Below are 19,833 nucleotides of genomic sequence, written 5' to 3' on the forward strand. Positions count from 1 at the left end.
TCTTCCCCCTGACCCACTGTGCGACGAAAATATTGTCCAAAAACTTCCTCCCCCTGACCCACTGTGCGACGAAAATTTTGTCCAAAAACTTCCTCCCCCTGACCCACTGTGCGACGAAAATTATGTCCAAAAACTTCTTCCCCTGACCCACTGTGCGACGATCAGCTTGTCTAAAAACTTTCTCCCCCGACCCACTGTGCGGCCCTGCTCCGGCCTGCTCCCCTCATGTCGCGCACCCCTCGCCTAAAACTTTCAAAGCTCGCCATTTTTAAACGGCTCGGCCGAATTAGCTCAAATTCAATACCAAACCAGTCCTAGGGAAGAACTACCACCCATAAAAATTTCAGCTCAAAATATTCGTTGTTGCTCGAATTATCGAGTGGACAAGATTTGACCTCCCCCCACTTCGAGCCTTACCCCTCAAAATCTATTGCCTCAATTTCAATTTTTTTTCGCAGAAGAGTAGTTCTAATGAGTCTCTACTAAATGCAAAAAAATTGGTCAAAATATCTTTCAACGTAAGAATGATATAACTACTCAAAAATCGAAAAATCTTAAAAAACCAGTCTTAGTAGATTTCCCTCAAAATTTCAGCTCAAAATATTCATTTTTACTCGAGTTATCGCGTGGACAAAATTAAACCTCCCCCCACTTTGACCCCTCGCTGTGCGAAAAGTAATTAACGTATTCCGATTTTTTCTTCAGAGTTTAAAAGTACTCTTAGGGGACTATAAACCCCAGAAGTTTCGTTTCAAGGAACTTAAAAATTAACTGCCGCTCAACGCTCTGAAAACTGAAAAATCCTCACGCTGGCTGAAATACATACATATATATATATGACAGAAAATGAATGACATATATATTCGTGATCTACGACTCGAGATCGGTGCTCTTTACATGGTCCCAGGTCTAGGTCCCACCATGAGGGAGAACACAGTGGGTTTTAACTAAATCTAATTAAGAAAATGAAAGTCCCCATATCTGAAAGCGGAAAAGTGCAGCGAAACACCTCAGGAATACATCCCCGCTGAAAAGAAAATCATTCGTTGGGCCGTTTTTTTTTTTTGCCCCCCCCCCCAAGCCAAAATGGCGGCCGATATGCGCCGCCGCGGGGTGCAAATGTTACAACTCCCTCACAATGTCAAGTGACACATCGATTCCTATGTAATTTTGGTCGTAGAATCCGAATATGAGGTCAGAAATCCCTCACGACCAAAAGGGATCGCGCAAATTCAAGATGGCGGCCAAAAATAGGCCCCGGAGTAAAAATTCTCAATTCCAGCTTTTGGTGACGAGTGAGATGTCTTTTTTTATGTTTTTTGGGTCATAGGATCCAAATTTGAGGTCAAAAATTCCCTTCTGGCCGACAGGGATCCCTTAAATCCAAAATGGCTTCCATTTTGGGGCTGACATATTATTTCCGAAAGACGCGTATAGTCGAGTGTGGTGTCTTTTTACATGTTTTTTGGACCACATGATCAGAAACTGGAATCCAAACTGTGTCCCTTTGGGCCGGAAGGTAAGATTTGTCCCTTAGCACCTTGATTGTATCGTTTTTATCAACTATTTTGATAAAAACTCAGAATTTCACTGTTTTTACTGTTTCACTGTTTCAGTGTTCAAAGAAGATTATTTTTGTTTTGTTCATATTTCTCTTGCGCTAGTTTTTTTGTGAAGCAGGGGACTATAGCCCCTTGTTAAGCAAAAAGGTCAAACATTATTTGTAAAAATAGAGCATTCTTGGTGGGGTTGGCGCCGTTCTAACAGTGAAATTCTGAGTTTTTATTAAAATAGTTGATAAAAACGATACAATCAAGGTGCTAAGGGACAAATCTTACCTTCCGGCCCACAGGGACACAGTTTGGATCCCAGTTTCTGATCATGTGGTCCAAAAAACATGTAAAAAGACACCTCACTCGACTATACGCGTCTTTCGGAAATAATATGTCAGCCCCAAAATGGAAGCCATTTTGGATTTAAGGGATCCCTGTCGGCCAGAAGGGAATTTTTGACCTCAAATTTGGATCCTATGACCCAAAAAACATAAAAAAAGACATCTCACTCGTCACCAAAAGCTGGAATTGAGAATTTTTACTCCGGGGCCTATTTTTGGCCGCCATCTTGAATTTGCGCGATCCCTTTTGGTCGTGAGGGATTTCTGACCTCATATTCGGATTCTACGACCAAAATTACATAGGAATCGATGTGTCACTTGACATTGTGAGGGAGTTGTAACATTTGCACCCCGCGGCGGCGCATATCGGCCGCCATTTTGGCTTGGGGGGGGGGGGGCAAAAAAAAAAAAACGGCGCAACGAATGATTTTCTTTTCAGCGGGGATATTTTCCTGAGGTGTTTCGCTGCACTTTTCCGCTTTCAGATATGGGGACTTTCATTTTCTTAATTAGATTTAGTTAAAACCCACTGTGAGAACGCAATAGTGTATCTTTCCTTCGGAAAATACACTAAAAGGCGGAAGTACATACATACATACGTACATATATACATAAATACATACACACACACACACACACACACACACACACACATATATATATATATATATATATATATATATATATATACACATGAATTTGAATGGCATATATTTTCGTGATCTACGACCCGTGATCGGTGCTCTTCACAAGGTCTCAGGTCTGGGTCCGACATCATGGGAGAATGCAATAGTGTATTTTCTTCGGAAAATACACTAAAAGGTAAGAAATTCTTTAACAAAATGTATAGATATAAGAAGAAGAAATACTACGAGGAAAACCTTAGGAGGCGCAATAAAGAAGGAATGAAGACGTTGAGAGTACTTAATGAATTGTTAGGAAGAGGGAAGGGAGGTGGGGGGATGAAAGTATAAATAAACTTTATTTGGAAGGATGGAAAAAGAGCAGCTAATGAGTTTAAATACATACTTTGTGAGGAGTGTGGAGGAACTGCACTAGGATAAGGATAAGATAACAGTGAAGGAAGAGGAAATAGAATCAATGGTAGGAGAGGATACAAAAAAATATTTGGATGAGATACGGTTAGCTGATGAAGAGCCCCCTTAATCTCTTAAAGGGCTGGTTAACGCCATGAAAAATATTAAAAGTGGATACCCACTATGCAGCCACGAAGGGGAAGAAATGATAGAGGAGTTCAGTAAAGCCTTGTTAGTGATAGTGAATAAGTCTCTGGAAGAAGGATGTATACCTAGGGATTTGAAACTGGCAAAAGTAATGCCAATAGTGAATAAGTCTCTGGAGGAAGGATGTATACCTAGGGATTTGAAACTGGCAAAAGTAACGCCAATAAAAAAAGTAGGTAACTCGGATAAGGCGGAGGATTTGAGACCTATAAATTCGCTGCCTTTTCTAGAAAAGATTATAGAAGGGATTGTGGTCAAGAGATTAATGGACTTTTTAAAGGGAAAAAATAAAATAATAGACGAACAGAGAGGTTTTAGGAAAAAAATGGGATCAGAAGAATTAATTCAGGGATTCTTGAAAAAGTGGAGGGGAAGGAAAAAGAAAGAAAAGACTACAGTAGCGGTATTCTTAGACTTGAAGAGAGCCTTTAAGATGATAAATAGGAAAATATTGATAAGGAAGTTGCGGGAAAATGGCATCAGAGGTAAGGCAATCAAGTGGTTTGAAAACTATTTGAGTGATAGGAAGCAGAAAGTGATATGGGGACAGGAACTATCAGATGAAATGTGTGTAGCATTGGGAGTGCCAAAGGGAAGTAGACTTGGGCCCTTGTTATTCTTGTTGTACATAAATGACATAAAAGAGGCAGTGATGGAGTCGGAAATAAATCTATTTGCCGATGACATGTTAGTTTTTAATAGTGAAGCAGAAGTTAAAACAGTGATAGATAAAATAAATAGAGATTTAGGAAGGTTAGGTGTATGGTTAAAAGAAAATTGGTTAGTTGTAAATGTAATTAAAACTGAATATATGATATTCGAAGGAGTAAGGCTGTAAAGACGGAATGGGAAGGAGAACTTTCGATTGATGGCATGGAAATTGAAAGAGTTAGGGGAATGAAATACTTAGGAGTATGGTTAACAGATGACTTCAAATTGAAGAAACACATAGATAAAATAACGAAGGAATACAAAAGTAAAATTAGTTTACTATGGAGGATTAAGGATTTTATAGGGAAAAGGAGTAGGGAATTAATATATGATGCTCGAGCAGGTCCTAAGCTCAATTATTGTACGTCAGTGCTCGGAGAAGCGAATGGTAAAGAAATCAGAGCACTACAGAAAGGGCAAGTAAAATTCAGCTATGAGATACATATTAGGGTGGAACATGGGAAATATAAGTAGTATACTTGATATGCTTGAGAGCCTGGACTGGCTATGTATTGAATTACAAATAAAAGTTAGGATTTTTCTGTTTCTGTACAAAATTAGAAAGGGACTGATAGAGATTAATGATTCAGAAATCTTAGATATTATGGATAGGAGGATTAACAGGAGAATGGAGCGAAAATATAGTGAGGATACAATGGTAGATGGGATGATTTTCTTCAAAGGAATGAAAGACTTTTCATTGTTCGGATGTGAGCAATGGGAGCACTTGGACCTGTATGGATTTAGGAAGAAGTTTGTTAGAGAGATGATGAGGTTTCAGGGGAATAATTGGGGAGACTGCTCCTCAAATGTTATAGGTGGAAGGGGTTTGGACTTTAATGAATGAGTCATTAGGGTACAAATAGGGGTGGAAAGCTGCTATGGATTGAATGGGATTAACCCTCATATGGGTTATTTGAATTTAAAAAAAAAAAAAAAAAAAAAAAAAAAAAAAAAAAATATTACACACCAACATTTGTTTTTTCCGTTTCTTAAGTGTTGCCCTGCAATCGTCCCAGCAATGAATCACTCTCTTTTGTTTCATATTATCCATAATTTTTCCTCCTAAATATTCCAATACATAGGTGGTAGTGTTTAAATTAATTTCAGTTGATACTTTCAGAGAAAAGCTGCCACTATGTTCGAGGTATTAACTGTTAGCATACAATAACGCTGTGAAGACTTTGTCTCCATTCGATCCCATCGATGTTGATAAGATTTTGAAGGTACTTCATCGATAACATTAGACCTCTCGAACACTGACAATGACAGGAACTTATTGGCGTAAGCTCAGTAAAGGTATATTAAGGTAATAGGCATTCATTACAATCTTCATATAACTTCTAGAGAAAGGTAAGTATCCAAAGCGGTGAGCGAGTTGTCCACCTACAATTTTACTCATCCCCAAATAACGTCTTCACATATATATACCGTCACAATAACACGAGTTAGAGAATTGATTAATGATTATAAACTCAGTGATGTATTTAAAATCTATGAATGTTTTGTCCTCTTTCACAAAAACGAAGAAATGATACTCTCCTGAGTTCCAGAGGGCGTTTGAGTTTAGCAGAGATTCAGTCTTGGCCTGGAAGGCTAGGGCTGACAGAAAATCCTGCCACAGATCATGGTTAAGCAGAGCATGTCACCGTCTGCTCTCAGCTCTGGTGGAGAAAGAAATAACTTGAAATGCCCTGTGAATTGGCAATTTCTCGTTTGAACCATGGTGTTGCCGTGGCCTGGAGGTGACGTGTTAGCCTGCAGATTGAAGGGTCCACGGTTCGCAACCCGATTGGTGAAAATTTTTTGCTTCAATATACTACACATAGAGTCATAAATGCCGCCAGTGGCCATAAAGGAATACTTTTGTCCATAAAATAAGCGCGAGGTGTGCATTTTGACGCACATAATTGAAAAGGGCTCCTCTTGCAGAGAAGCCTCTGGACCTAGGGTGTAGGGCCCCTATATAAGTGTTTGAGGGTATACCTACAGGGACCCTAATTTTACGTGGACCGTCCAAAAATCTTTTTTTCTTAGGGGATAAAGCAGACTCCAAAGACAGAAATAAATGTAACATTAGTGGGCAGTAAACATTTAAATATAAACCTTTACAAAGGGGCCGTCCACAAATTACGTAAGGCACTTACTTGGGGGAGGAGGGGGGCTCCAGAGGTGCCTTACATTAGCCAAACACTAAGATTTTGTTTCTTCCAAATCCGTTAATTTAAAGACTTATTTAAAGACTTACTAGTCCAAATTTCGTTTTTTTAGACGTTAATGTTTTTTTGTTAAAATGTAATTTTTCTTAACTTTTAGAATTTAAAAACTGGTTATTTTTTCAATACAACTGTTATTCTTCATGATCTCCTACTAGCAATTAGTAGTGTTTAAAACAATACCGATTTACTTCCCATTAAATTATGCATTTAAACGATAGACCGGGGGGGGGGGGGGGGGAGGTGTTCCCAGCCAGCCTTACAAGTGCCTTACCGGGGGGGGGGGGTTCTGAAAATCGGAAAAAGTGCCTTACGTAATTTGTAGACGGCCCCAAAGAGTAATTTTGACATTTCTTATTAGTATTTTCTGTATTCCTTATGATCGCTTTACTTAGAATTCTTCATCCTATCAATAAAAGAAGAGCAATAATTGTGCTGACTTTCCTTTTAAATAAAAGGAGCGTTTCAGTTTAAAGGATTCCGTCTAGGCCCGCAGGATTTTTTGTCAGCCCTTCCTTCAGAGCACAGGACTTAATCTCTGCCTGAAGGCAAGGGCTGACAGAAAATCCTTCTCAGGGTGTGCGGAATGGGGAGAGTCTAGGTACAGAGAGGGAACATCGATGCTCCAGACTGCGCACCAGACAGTTTCCGATGGAAATTCGGCAGGATTTTTCGTCAGCCCTACCTTCGGAGCTCAGCACTGAATCTCTGCTAAACAATCGATTTGTTCCAGAGAAGAATGTAAACAGGGGGTAAAATATTTTTTGACTCTAATTTTAATTTTTGGAACTTCTTGGCTTTGATTTCCCTGCGAAATGGTGTGGGCCCAGCATCATTCCTCCACCTAGTTACAAAGGGGTAACATAATCTCACTTTCCAGACTTGCTTCAGTTCATTGAATATAATATATTAGTCCAATGTGATATTGAGGATTCAGCAGGCAGAAACGTACATTGGAGGATATAAAGAGCTTATAATTGCAAGAAAAAACTGCAGAAACAGTCTGCATCTACCCAGAATTAGCGTTTGAAAATTGATTTTCAGTTCCTTGTGGGAAAAGCCCATTTATATCGAACTGAACAAATCCCAATTAAGGCACCAAGCCTTAAATTGCAATATATCTTGAAATGTGATGTGACACTGAAACAGTCAATTAGTGTGCCCCAGAATTTGATATCTAATATTAATTCATGCCATAGAGGGTTCATATACGTCATCTTACATTGGCATCTTTCAGAAATATCTCCACTGGCAGTGGTTCGATGGGCCGACTTGTTTGTCTTGGTTTCTTAAATAATGTCCCATGGTAGTTCTTATCCTCAGTTCATTTTTGTGGAATTCAGATTTTTCTTTTTGGCTCCACAGGTCTACTTCTTTACTTGCAGCTCTCAGCCTCAGATCCGAAATTCATGTGTTTGAACAAAATCAGTTCATACATATGGTGCATAATCTACAAATTCACCGTTTCAATCAGAATAGGTGAATAGGTGTATTATTTACCAAACGACTGACCCGCTGAAGACAACATATTAAAAAGACAAGTACGTACAACGAGTAAAACATTAAAATACCACAAATTTCTTCTACATTGATGATACAGAAAATAATATTGTCAATCTTACAGAATATAGTAGGAAGTTCGGTACTGCGTCTGAAGAACTGAACTGGTCAAATGAAGCAATGATCTGCGAAATGCTGGTAAAGCCATTTTAAGTAAAGTAGGAAGATTTCTTAGCAGGATTACACGATTTCTGATAGGCAAAATAAGCAAAAGAAATTCTCAGTAATTTGTGATTATAGACTTTCAGGCATCTGTTTAATGAAAGAAACGGTGAAGGTACTTCATGCCGTAAGCGCGTCTGACAGTCCCTTGGAAAGGTACTGATAATTATTCAGTATTTTCGGTGAAATACAATAACAGGAAACTGTTTTTCAAATGATGAATTAAATGGAAATTTAACGATGAAAAGTGAAAACCGCGAATATCTAATTACTTTTCCGAAGCTCGAGTATCTTCACAAGCCTAACCTCTAAAGTTTCTTGTTTACCCAAAGACATAAAGACCACAGATTAGTCCAGATCGCTAACATCCAATCTAGCCAATGCTTCAGAAGCGTGAGTAATTTTGCTACAGGTTAGGCAACTTTAGAAAATTGATGGCACTACCAGTAGTGAAAGAACTTGACCGGATCGAGAGAAATTTCCTCTTGATTCTGATTATAAAGCTTTAATAAAGTATAGATAGTAATGTATAATGATGGTTTTTGATCAAATAAGATTTTATCAAGTACTGTTATGCTAAGTATTCTGTTTCAATATTCTTACAACAGTTGGTAGCAATTAACTGCTCTCATGGGGGCCTGGCGGGAATTCAAAACTAGGAACCAAAAGTCTCATTTTGGCAGGATTTTGCTTTAATTTTCGGTTTCTAAGGCTTTAAACTTCAAAAATATGATATATTATAATCTGCAAATTTTTTCAATAATGTCATCTACTCAGTATACTGATGAACTCTGATTTGTTTATTTCCACCGATAAAGCACAAAAACATAGCCCGATTATACGAATAAAGAAGGAGAATTAATTAAAATACGGGTAAACAAGGCTAAAAATTATTGAAACACTTAAAGGCAGGACGTTTCGAGCTGCTACCAGCTCATTTTCAGCTGCAAAAACACATAAAAACAAGTAAAAAATTGAGTGGCGACCTGACCCCAGCCGTTATTATGAGTGGTTACGTGATAACGGCTGAGGTTAGAGTACCTGTATAGCGAGAGTATAGACAGATGTGAAACTCCGAAAATCCATCAGGCCTTCACCGATGTCTCCGCGAATAAAGTTAGGGCCCAGAAATGCAGCCAACCTATGAATCTCAATTATCCAGAGCGCTTTACTTATACAATTGTTACGAACCATCGTTTATAAAGCACGTATTTGACTTACTTGTTGCATAAATTTACTCATTTTTGCGGAAGAACGCTCAATTATGTACATTCTTAGCCATCTTGGTTAGAATTGGAATGTGCAGACTGGCAGTGAAATTTTGTGCGTTAGAAGTTGGTTAAAAGGGTGGCTGCACTTTTGGGCCCTAAGCCCTCCATGAAGCGATCTGTCCATACTCTCGCTATATAGGTACTCTAGCTGAGGTCAGGTCGCCACTCAATTTTTTACTTGTTTTTATGTGTTTTTGCAGCTGAAAATGAGCTGGAAGCAGCTCGAAACGTCTTACCTTTTCATGTTTCAATAATTTTTAGCCTTGTTTACTCGTATTTTAATTAATTCTCCTTCTTTATTTATTTCCACCTTAATTATTTAATCTGGAAATATTGAACCACATAAATTCTACTGAGAAACTAATTCTTGAATTCTTCGGAACGTTTCATCCCACAAAAATCTGAAAAAGAAGTATTCTCCCGCCGAAAATCTGCTGAAAATAGCCAAAATTTCAGTTTTGGTTCCTAGTTTTAAATGCCCATGGATTTTCCCGCCAATGGCACTCACAAAGCTACTCACGCTCTTCCGCCGATGTTAGAGTCCCTTTATACCCAGAGTTACGACAACTCACTTTTGGTTGGGCCAGGATTGGGCTGAAAGTGGCCTAAAAAAAAATCCAATTCTGATTGGTTCTCGCTCATGGAGGCCGAAACTAGTGCACCAAGATGGCGGTACCTCGTATGTGAACAAGAATAATGAAAATATTACCTAATTGTGGTTTATCAAAGTCGTCTTTTTTTATGTCGTCGGTCGCTTACCGATGGCATCGCTGTGATTGCGACTGATGGTTACGCCCATTTTTCTCTATCCAATCACAGACAACTTGACTTTGTTATGACGACAGAGGACAATCGCTTGCAATTAGAGGTTAGGTTTCACTGATGGTGCTCCATGGAGACACTCCGGACTCGGGTGACGAGTGATTGCGGCTGATGGCGTCAAAGCGTCACGTGACTGATGGTCTAGCTCAGTTTGACAAACTAAGCTCCGCCCATTTCTGATGGCATCAACGAAACAAAACACGAATGATTGCGCAGTGACGGCGACTGATGGCGACCGATGGCATAAAAAAAGACGACTCAAGAGTAAATTGTTATTGCCATCGGTCCAAAATGAAAATAGATTAAGAAATTATTCACAAACCAATCTCATTTTCTTTTTAATTGATCAATTTGTTGATGTTGTTGTTTCTGTGTGACAGACATCGCAGGATTCCTGATCCTTATCCCCCAATATCGTTCGTTTGAGTGCACTAGTTTCGGCCTCCATGGCCAGCCAAGGTCGGCTGCCAGTCAGCTGATAATCGAGTTGTCGTTACTCTGGGTATAAAGGGACTCTAGCCGATGTTAGCGATCTGGACTAATCTGTGGGCGGGAATTCAATACTAGGAACCAAAAGTCTCGTTTTGGCAGGATTTTGCTTTAATTTTCGGTTTCCAAGGCTTTAAACTTCAAAAATATGATATATTATAATCTGCAAATTTTTTCAATAATGTCATCTACTCAGTATACTGATGAACTCTGATTTGTTTATTTCCACCGATAAAGCACAAAAACATAGCCCGATTATACGAATAAAGAAGGAGAATTAATTAAAATACGGGTAAACAAGGCTAAAAATTATTGAAACACTTAAAGGCAGGACGTTTCGAGCTGCTACCAGCTCATTTTCAGCTGCAAAAACACATAAAAACAAGTAAAAAATTGAGTGGCGACCTGACCCCAGCCGTTATTATGAGTGGTTACGTGATAACGGCTGAGGTCAGGTCGCCACTCAATTTTTTACTTGTTTTTATGTGTTTTTGCAGCTGAAAATGAGCTGGAAGCAGCTCGAAACGTCTTACCTTTTAGTGTTTCAATAATTTTTAGCCTTGTTTACTCGTATTTTAATTAATTCTCCTTCTTTATTTATTTCCACCTTAATTATTTAATCTGGAAATATTGAACCACATAAATTCTACTGAGAAACTAATTCTTGAATTCTTCGGAACGTTTCATCCCACAAAAATCTGAAAAAGAAGTATTCTCCCGCCGAAAATCTGCTGAAAATAGCCAAAATTTCAGTTTTGGTTCCTAGTTTTAAATGCCCATGGATTTTCCCGCCAATGGCGCTCACAAAGCTACTCACGCTCTTCCGCCGATGTTATTAGCGATCTGGACTAGAGTCCCTTTATACTCTGAGAGTCAAGACAATCATGGATGTCACAAACGGGAATAAAGATTACAGAAATTGAACGTTTTTCGGAATCTTTGATCGGCCCATTCTCAAATGCCTTTCTCCGTTCCTCCTCTCATTCCGTTTGTTCCTTGCCGAACCCGTAATTCCCTGGTCCATTCCAGATTATAATCTTTGCAATTGGTGAAAATGTAATCTTTATTCCCGTTTGTGCCACAGTGGAGGCCTAAAATACGGGAACCAATCAGAAATGGATTCAAATTGTCTTGACTCTCAGTATAAAGGGACTCTAATCTGGACTAACCTGTGCTTGTACCCTCCATAGAGTACATTAGAGGGTTTTTGCTTCCTGCTGAGATGCGGCAAACGACAAGCAACGTACACCAAGGAGTGTCACCTCTCAACTATCTCAACGTCAACACCGCGCTTTTGAAACTAGAGTCCCTTTATTTTGAAACTGATTTCCTCTTATCACTGCTATCACTGCCATTGTATTTTTGTAATGTATATATTTTACATATTTTTCCTTTATGTACATGAGCTACTCATTTGAATTTTCGTGAAGCTTCTGTTTGTGTCAAAACAGAGAATATAATAATGCTTCCAAGGATGCAAGAAGTATCAGTGAGAATCTTAGCCTAGAGTAACTAGGGGTGTTCAAACGAATTCTTGCCGGAACACTATCGACATCGTCTCTTATTATTATTGAAACTGGCAGCAGTACCGACAGTGGCGATGATATCGACAACAGCCGGCCTATGGAACGCCGTTAGTGTCAAAACTCTTTTCTTGCGCGCGCGGAATTTTTTCTGGCGCGCGGAATATTTTTCCGGCGCGCGGAAAGAATAAACCCGTTTTCGATGAAAATCTCTGAATTTCCGGATTCCGCGCCGGTTTTCGATATATTTGCGCCGTTTGTGTCAAAACTATTTTTGTCAGCGCGCCGCTTCAAATCTGTTCCGCGCGCGGAATTTTCGATATATCGATTCCTGCTCGCCGTTTGTGTCAGAACTATTTTTTCCGGCGCGGCGCTCCAAATCTGTTCCGCGCGTAGAATTCTCGATATATCGATCCCTGCTCGCCGATCGTGTCAAAACTGTTTTTTCCGGCGCTGCACCAGAAAATAATTCCGCGCGCCACTTTTTCGAATTATTTTCTGGTGCAGCGCCGGAAAAAACAGTTTTGACACGATCGGCAAGCAGGAATCGATGTACCGAAAATTCTGCGCGCGGAACAGATTTGGAGCGCCGCGCCGACAAAAATAGTTTTGACACAAACGGCGCAAATATATCGAAAACCGGCACGGAATCCGGAAATTCAGAGATTTTCATCGAAAACGGGTTTCTTCTTTCCGCGCGCCGAAAAAAAATTCCGCGCGCGCAAGAAAAGGGTTTTGACACTAACGGCGTTCCATACCGGCCTTATCGGAGTTTTGAGAGCTCGCACTTAAGGTGATTCGTCAAGCTCAAGTGACGTGGTCGAACTGGCATGCGATATATCGCATCTTATAGGTCAAAAATCTCGGCAGATTTTGAATTTTCAGCAAAAAAAAGGACGATAGCCCCTGCGCATGAGCCTGAAGAATCATTCTAAACCCAAAAATCGGCAAAATTCAGAGAAATGAAAGCAGGATAGTGTTTGGAAAAAAACCTCGCATTCGATACCGAAATCGATAGCTGAATCGAATGCGAGGTTTTTTTCCAAACACTATCCTGCTTTCATTTCTCTGAATTTTGCCGATTTTTGGGTTTAGAATGATTCTTCAGGCTCATGCGCAGGGGCTATCGTCCTTATTTTTGCTGAAAATTCAAAATCTGCCGAGATTTTTGACCTATAAGATGCGATATATCGCATGCCAGTTCGACCACGTCACTTGAGCTTGACGAATCACCTTAATGCATTGTTGCCCTGTGTGTAGGTTTATCGGATTGCCTGGCGCGGCGGCGCGTAAAATAGATGTACAAATGGCAACATCTTATTTTCGCCAGCTCCGAAAACTCTGATCGCTATTAGAGTCCCTTTATACCCAGAGTTACGACAACTCACTTTTGGTTGGGCCAGGATTGGGCCGAAAGTGGCCTAAAAAAAAATCCAATTCTGATTGGTTCTCGCTCATGGAGGCCGAAACGAGTGCACCAAGATGGCGGTACCTCGAATGTGAACAAGAATAATGAAAATATTACCTAATTGTGGTTTATCAAGAGTAAATTGTTATTTCCATAGGTCCAAAATGAAAATAGATTAAGAAATTATTCACAAACCAATCTCATTATTTTCTTTTTAATTGATCACTTTGTTGATGTTGTTGTTTTTGTGTGACAGACATCGCAGGATTCCTGATCCTTATCCCTCAATATCGTTCGTTTGGGTGCACTCGTTTCGGCTTCCATGGCCAGTCAAGGACGGCTGCCACTCAGCTGATAATCGAGTTGTCGTAACTCTGGGTATAAAGGGACTCTAATCGCTATCGGCAAGAGCGCTTATCGTGACTTTTGCTTAACGGAACTGTTTCGGTAGCTTACCGACAACCGATAGAACAGCCCTGAGAGTACCTGAGAACAGAGTACCTGTATAGGGAGAGCGACAGATCTGAAACTCCGAAAGTCCATCAGGCCTTCACCGATGCCTCCGCGAATAAAGTTAGGGCCCAAAAGGGCAGCCAACCTATGAATTTCGAATGTCCAGAGCGATTTACAAATACAATTGTTACGAACCGTCGTCGTTTAGAAAGCATGTATTTGGTTTACTTTTTGCATAAATTAACTTATTTTTGCGAAAGAACGCTCACTTATGTACATTCTTAGCCTTCTTGGTTAGAATTGAAATCTGTAGGCTGGCAGTGAAATTTTGTGTGTTAGAAGTTGCTCAGAAGGGTGGCTGCACTTTTGGGCCCTAAGCCCTCCATGAACCGATCTGTCGCTACTCTCCCTATACAGGTACTCTAGACAAGGCACGAATTTAAGCATTCTGATACATATTTTTTAACCAAAATTTCACGTAAAGCACGATGCGCACAACACAAATTACCGAAATTAACTCCTTACAATGATATTAAATGATTCCTGATGCGTGAATTCAAACCGCCCGCTCATTAAAACTCAATGCTCTACGTGATTCATATCGCGCGCTGAACATTATCGTGACAGTCTTTGCGATATAAAAATCTGGCAACCTCAATTTTGACGCTTGCGGGCTCAGCTATAGCAAATTGCCTATAATTTGAACAACACATGGTGGGTTATGAACAGAGATCGATTGAGAGGCTAGCTGAAACTGTTGTGGTGCGCGATTTGACTCACGTAGAGCTTTGAGTTTCTTGTGAGCGGGCAGTTCAAAATCCGCGTAACCAATGTGAAATAAAAAGGTTAATATCTTCATCAGGAGCTGGTTTCAGTAATTTTCGTTGCGCGAATCCAAAGACATAAAGACGGAGCACTAAAAGCAAAAAATGAAGCTTCTAGAGCTTCTTTTCAATCACCTCTACTATTGGCTAGAGGATTGGCGGCGAAATCGGGACAAGTTTGAATTCAAATGTAGGGCGGGAACTAATAAATAAAATTGCGGAAACAAAGTATTTTAGGTTGATTTTTGCCCAAATTCAGGTACACACTCATATTTTTTTAACTTTAGGTTAGTTTCAGTCCGTCGTCGACCGATTAATTTCATTTGGGAGTAACGTTGATCTAGAACTGTAACGGCCTGTTTGAACCTGCAGAACCACCATGAGCAGAAGAAAAACTAACTTTATCTGAGATTACTGCCTGTTACCGAGCAAAAGTAGGTGTATTATATTAGGACGCAGACCGAACTTTCTTAGTATATTCGTTTTAGGAATTTAAAATACGTTTCAAACAAGAAATGTGCAAAAATCAAGAGGACAAGTTCAAATCAAATTTCCGTTTGCCGCCATGGATTCCCGCGCTCATTTACACACTCACACAAGCGCGCAGCGCCGAACCTAGCTTCACTTTTTCCCCCGTGCTTTTAGATACGAGCGCTCCGTCTTTATGTCTTTGCGCGAATCGTGTTCTACGTAAAATTCTGGTTAAGAAACATGTATCAGGTTGCTTGAATTCGTACCTTGTCTAGTGGTCCATTGATCACTTTGTTGATGTTGTTGTTTTTGGATGACAGACATCACAGGATTCCTTACCCTTATCCCTCAATATCGTTCGTTTGGGTGCAGGGACTTTATCTAGGAACACTACTGGCTGTGTCGCTGTGTCGTTTCGTCGGTTTCGTTAGTTCACCGCACCCTCTGCCAGGCTCGCTGCAGTCGCGCGGTAACGGGTTTTAACGCAGGTTTAAATTGGAAGTCGGGGGTCCTTATTTATTCTCTTGGTCCATGTTCGAGTCTCTTTGATTTAGATTTAGTGTTTTTTCTTGTTTCCATGAGTTATTACGGCATTTGGAAGCCGTATGCAAGCCATGTAGCTACTTATTGTTTCGCACCCATCTTTTATTCTATTCAATTGCAGTAAGTAAATCTTCATACGTAGCTTTATCGTTTCTGGTTGCAAGGAAAGTCGGCGCATAGACATTATTACCCGCAGATATTTTTAGAATTTTGCGGAGCTAGTAACTGCTTGTTTCTGTCTTTCTTGTGTTTTCGATTCTCAGCAACTTCATGTATTTACCCTCTGGAATTTTTTATTTGTAAGTTTATATGTCGAACGGTTCAGTTTTCATTTGAAGTTCCAATCGAGTACCTCCTCGTGGTGTACTTGGGAATCCGAAAATTGTAGTTATTCCGTTTCTGCTGCGGTAGGTTGTGTCAATCAACATATTGTCACCAGCGCTCAGTTCTGAGTCTTACGGTGAACAGCGTTTTCTCTCTCTGATTGAGTATTGTAACATTGTTTCATTCGAGTCTCATTCATTGGTAGTCAAAGCTTTAAATTCAATGTGATTGCAACCTAGGCTCCTGGAAGATGGTGAAATTTCATCGCTTTTATTCTTAAGTGTGTTGTCAAAGTAAACTTGTCTGTTTCTGTTTGGTTCTTCTGCTTGCAAACGCAACCTAAACGGTCCCATCCACTTTCTGAGATAGTTGAGCGTTTAGTTTAAAAGTTAGGCTTCCATTTGTGAACACACTAGTCACTAAGCAATTCTAACGAAGTCCAACTACGCTGATCGTTGGGAATCTGGTAGCTCTGTTTCCAAACAGTTTACTTCGACAATGCAGCTCTTGATTACCTAGTCAAAGGCAAACACGGTCAGGTTTTAGGGTAGGCTGTTAAATGGTCCACTGCCTTATGCAAAGACCCCCCTGTTCCATCATGCCATGACCATTACCAGAGATGGGAAGTGAAATCTCTATACCTGGGTTTGATTAAAGTTCACGAGAATTTGAAATTTACTAATTATTATACCAATGATTAATTAAACCTCTGGAAGTCCGGACAGCATTTCAGATGGTTTTTCTGTTAATGTAGCAGCATTATGCCACCCTACTGAGGGGTTATACAAGAAGGGGTTACAAGGGGGAGTTTAGAGAGATATTTAGCCCCAACCTAACCTCTAAATTTTTTTTTTTTTTTATTGAGAGTTTAGTGGCTTCTATTCCTTTAGGAATCTACAGCCATCTATAGGCACTATTTATTGTCCGAAGACATCAGGGAGTTTGGTAGACATCCATGCTCGGGCTTACAAATTTTCACGGATTAAGGCCGAGCGAATTCTGCTTACAGATCCACTCGTCAGTTCCATGAAAATTTGTCGCCACCACCGGGATTCGAACCCGGGACCTATTGACCTAGAGTCAGACGCGCTAACCACTAGGCCAACCTGGCCGGCAACCTCTAAATTTAATGAAATCATTAGAGGGCTTTTTTTATCCGAACCACAGTGGACCACAACGGAATGCATCACTTTTTTATCGCGTTCCACTGGCGCGATCCAGTGCATTCCATGTGTTCCAGTGGAATGCTTGGACCACTCTTCCAAGGTAGGTTGAGGTTGGTTCAGGCTGGTTGAACCAGCCCGAACCACTATCATCGTGATCCATGCATTCCACAGATTAAAAAAAAGCCCTAAGTACCGCTTGAATGTTAGGTGCAACACACTGGAGACATGAGGCGACCGCAAGTGAGGTTCTGGTGCAAGTGCAGTTTGCATGTTGGGAGCTTTTAGACTAGAGTTTGGAGTCAAGTTAGCTGTGACAGTTTGTTTACAGTCAATTTTAATGTAGTAAATTTTCAAACTCTTTCCTTTGAAACTCTTCAAAAATGTTCTGAAATGATTTAGGTATTTCTCTCTAAGTCACTAAATCATCCCTTCAACTAAACATTTTAACTTAGGGTTTTACTTTAAGTTGAATTATGTGAAATGATGGATTTTGAGGACTGAGGAATTAGTGCCATACACCTTCAAATAATTGGTTTTCCTCAAAAATAAAGTTTTTCTTGTAAATAAATACAACTTGCTGGTAACAGCTTGCTCAAGTAGGATTCAGCAAACAATTTGATGACACATTTGAAACTCCTGACTTCCTCTGGCGAGATAAATGTTGCACTAAATGCCAAGTGCTGCCAAATGTGACGACACACCTTTCTCACAACTTTTCTCGCTTAAAAATCAATATTTTAGTTCACTATAGCAATTTTCGTTAACATTGTAAATTCCATTTGGAAGATATCGCTGGAGAAATCATCATCATGAGGAATTTATGGCTGAAAATTACTCTTTTTCTCCAAAATCTTAGCTGGCGACGCATAAGCAACTGGACATTTTTGGACTTCACAGTCTCATATTTTTAAATATGACAGCGATGCAAAGGACCCCGCACACTCCTTATAGGGGTGTGTACCACGGTTGATTTTTAATTTTTTTTATTGTTTCAAATTTTTCCATTGATGCTGATCAAAAGACATCGTTGCACAAACTTTTTCCGATCCACCGCTCTTGTACAATCCGCAGAAGAACGTTTTGATAATTCCTTGCATAAATCACGTAAACAGGAAAACCGAGCTGCAGCCGAGCGATGCGACGTTCTTATCTTGGATTCCACACGCCTTTTCTTTTCATCCTCCAAATATGTTTCTCTCTCTCCTATACTCTATTGTCTGTACCAGTCAGACACGCTATGCATTTCGATTTTAGCCGGCCTGTCCTGGAAATTACTGTAACGTCAACCGCACATTGTGCAAAAACAGCGGCTCGTCGAAAGTTGGCGCAATTATGACTCTTGATCAGCATCCATAAATGACTTATGACTTTTAAACAGTAATAAAATTAAAAATCAATCGTTGCACACATCTTCATAAGGACTGGGCGGGGTCCTTTGCGCGAGTGGATTTGGTCAAAGTTTCTAACTTACTGCCAACCTCCGTTACAACAGAACGAAATTCACTCTGGGTGTCTCTGTGCTCATAACGTTCAGTCTTCATGCTGGCGGCGTCGACGACCACCTCCAAAATTCTCGACCCACCTCGGAAGATGGTTCAAAAAGTGGATGGATGCAAATGTTGGCCAAAATTTATCAAGCATCTGAGTTAAGTTCTTGTCTCTAACCAAGCGGTCTTCTCCTACGGTTTGCAACTTTGTCGATCCCGTCGAAAAACTCAACCAAATCCACTCGCCAAAATTCGCATAAGTCAAGTTTTCTCGTATGAACAAGTTCAGAGTAATCATTCTTTTCAATAAATGATCAGCGCTTTTAATCGATTTACCCTATGTTGCTTATAACCCATGGCGACATGACTATTCCTGTCATTGTGAAATCACCCGGGTCCAGGGGAGGCCGTAAACTTTTTGAATTCGTAATCTGAAGGTCCTTCTGTGCCACGTCAGCAACCTAGGAAGTACATTTCCAATTTCTTGTATTACGGGTGTATTTGTTATTTCTGAACTGTTGATACAGCTGAAAATCAGTGATGGTGTGAAAATTAGACTGCAGTACTCTCAGTGACATGAAAACGTACTTTCATCACCAAACACGATTTGTCATATAGTCTTGTTCATATCATTGTTTTGATGCAACTTTGAAGTGTTTTCTGTTTTCAGGGAACAATTATGGATGCCATTTCTGACGAGGACCGAAAAATCCGTCTTCGGAAATTGGAGGAAAGGATTCAAGATCCTCGAAGTGTTGCAAATGTAGACTGTTTGCTGGTTCGTGAAAGTTTACTTTCAATTTTTAGTCATATACAATCGCTCCTAACTCGGAAGATGCTCAATCAAGTATTAATAGTGGGGCCGATAAGCATAAGAATCGTGCACTTCTGGAAGAAAGCATGAAAATTTCAGGGATTCATCTCTACCCTATAGACATTCGATTCAGACATAGACCCCAAAAATCTGAGCCCCCTGGGGGGGCAGGGGGGGCCCCCAAATTTTGAATTTTGAATAACTACTGAACGGCTAATGTTAGCGTAATTTTCTTTAAGCAGGACGATAGGAAATTTTATCAGGAACAAAAATGGTTCTTATAAATTTTTCTGTGGGATCGATATTTAAGGCGTGAAACGGGAAAAACCATCGAGGGACGGGGAGCCGGCCGTTCTGAGGCAGATCCGCGCGCTGCGCTGTTTGCCCGGGACGCGCGCGGCGGCGCAGTACGGTGTTACCGACGAAACAGCTGCTTGTCTTGGTTTAATCT

At 40.2% G+C, this 19,833-nt stretch overlaps 2 protein-coding genes across 2 annotated transcripts in view; one reads left to right on the forward strand and one right to left on the reverse strand.

Annotated features, from left to right (window-relative positions):
- Window positions 1–8,130, reverse strand: part of LOC109041371 (uncharacterized) — a 57,541-nt gene extending 49,411 nt beyond the window's left edge. The window contains exon 1 of the mRNA XM_072306538.1: window positions 7,688–8,130. Within this exon, the coding sequence (XP_072162639.1) occupies window positions 7,688–7,773 (86 nt within the window). The 5' untranslated portion in view covers window positions 7,774–8,130. The remainder of the gene's footprint in view (window positions 1–7,687) is intronic.
- Window positions 8,131–15,553: 7,423 nt separating this feature from the next.
- Rok (Rho kinase) overlaps window positions 15,554–19,833 on the forward strand; it is a 112,000-nt gene continuing 107,720 nt past the window's right edge. The window contains exons 1-2 of the mRNA XM_072306539.1: window positions 15,554–15,711; window positions 19,239–19,346. Coding sequence (XP_072162640.1) covers window positions 19,248–19,346 — 99 coding nt within the window. The 5' untranslated portion in view covers window positions 15,554–15,711; window positions 19,239–19,247. The remainder of the gene's footprint in view (window positions 15,712–19,238; window positions 19,347–19,833) is intronic.

This window comes from Bemisia tabaci, chromosome 1 (genome assembly GCF_918797505.1).
Source record: "Bemisia tabaci chromosome 1, PGI_BMITA_v3".
NCBI lineage: Eukaryota > Metazoa > Arthropoda > Insecta > Hemiptera > Aleyrodidae > Bemisia > Bemisia tabaci.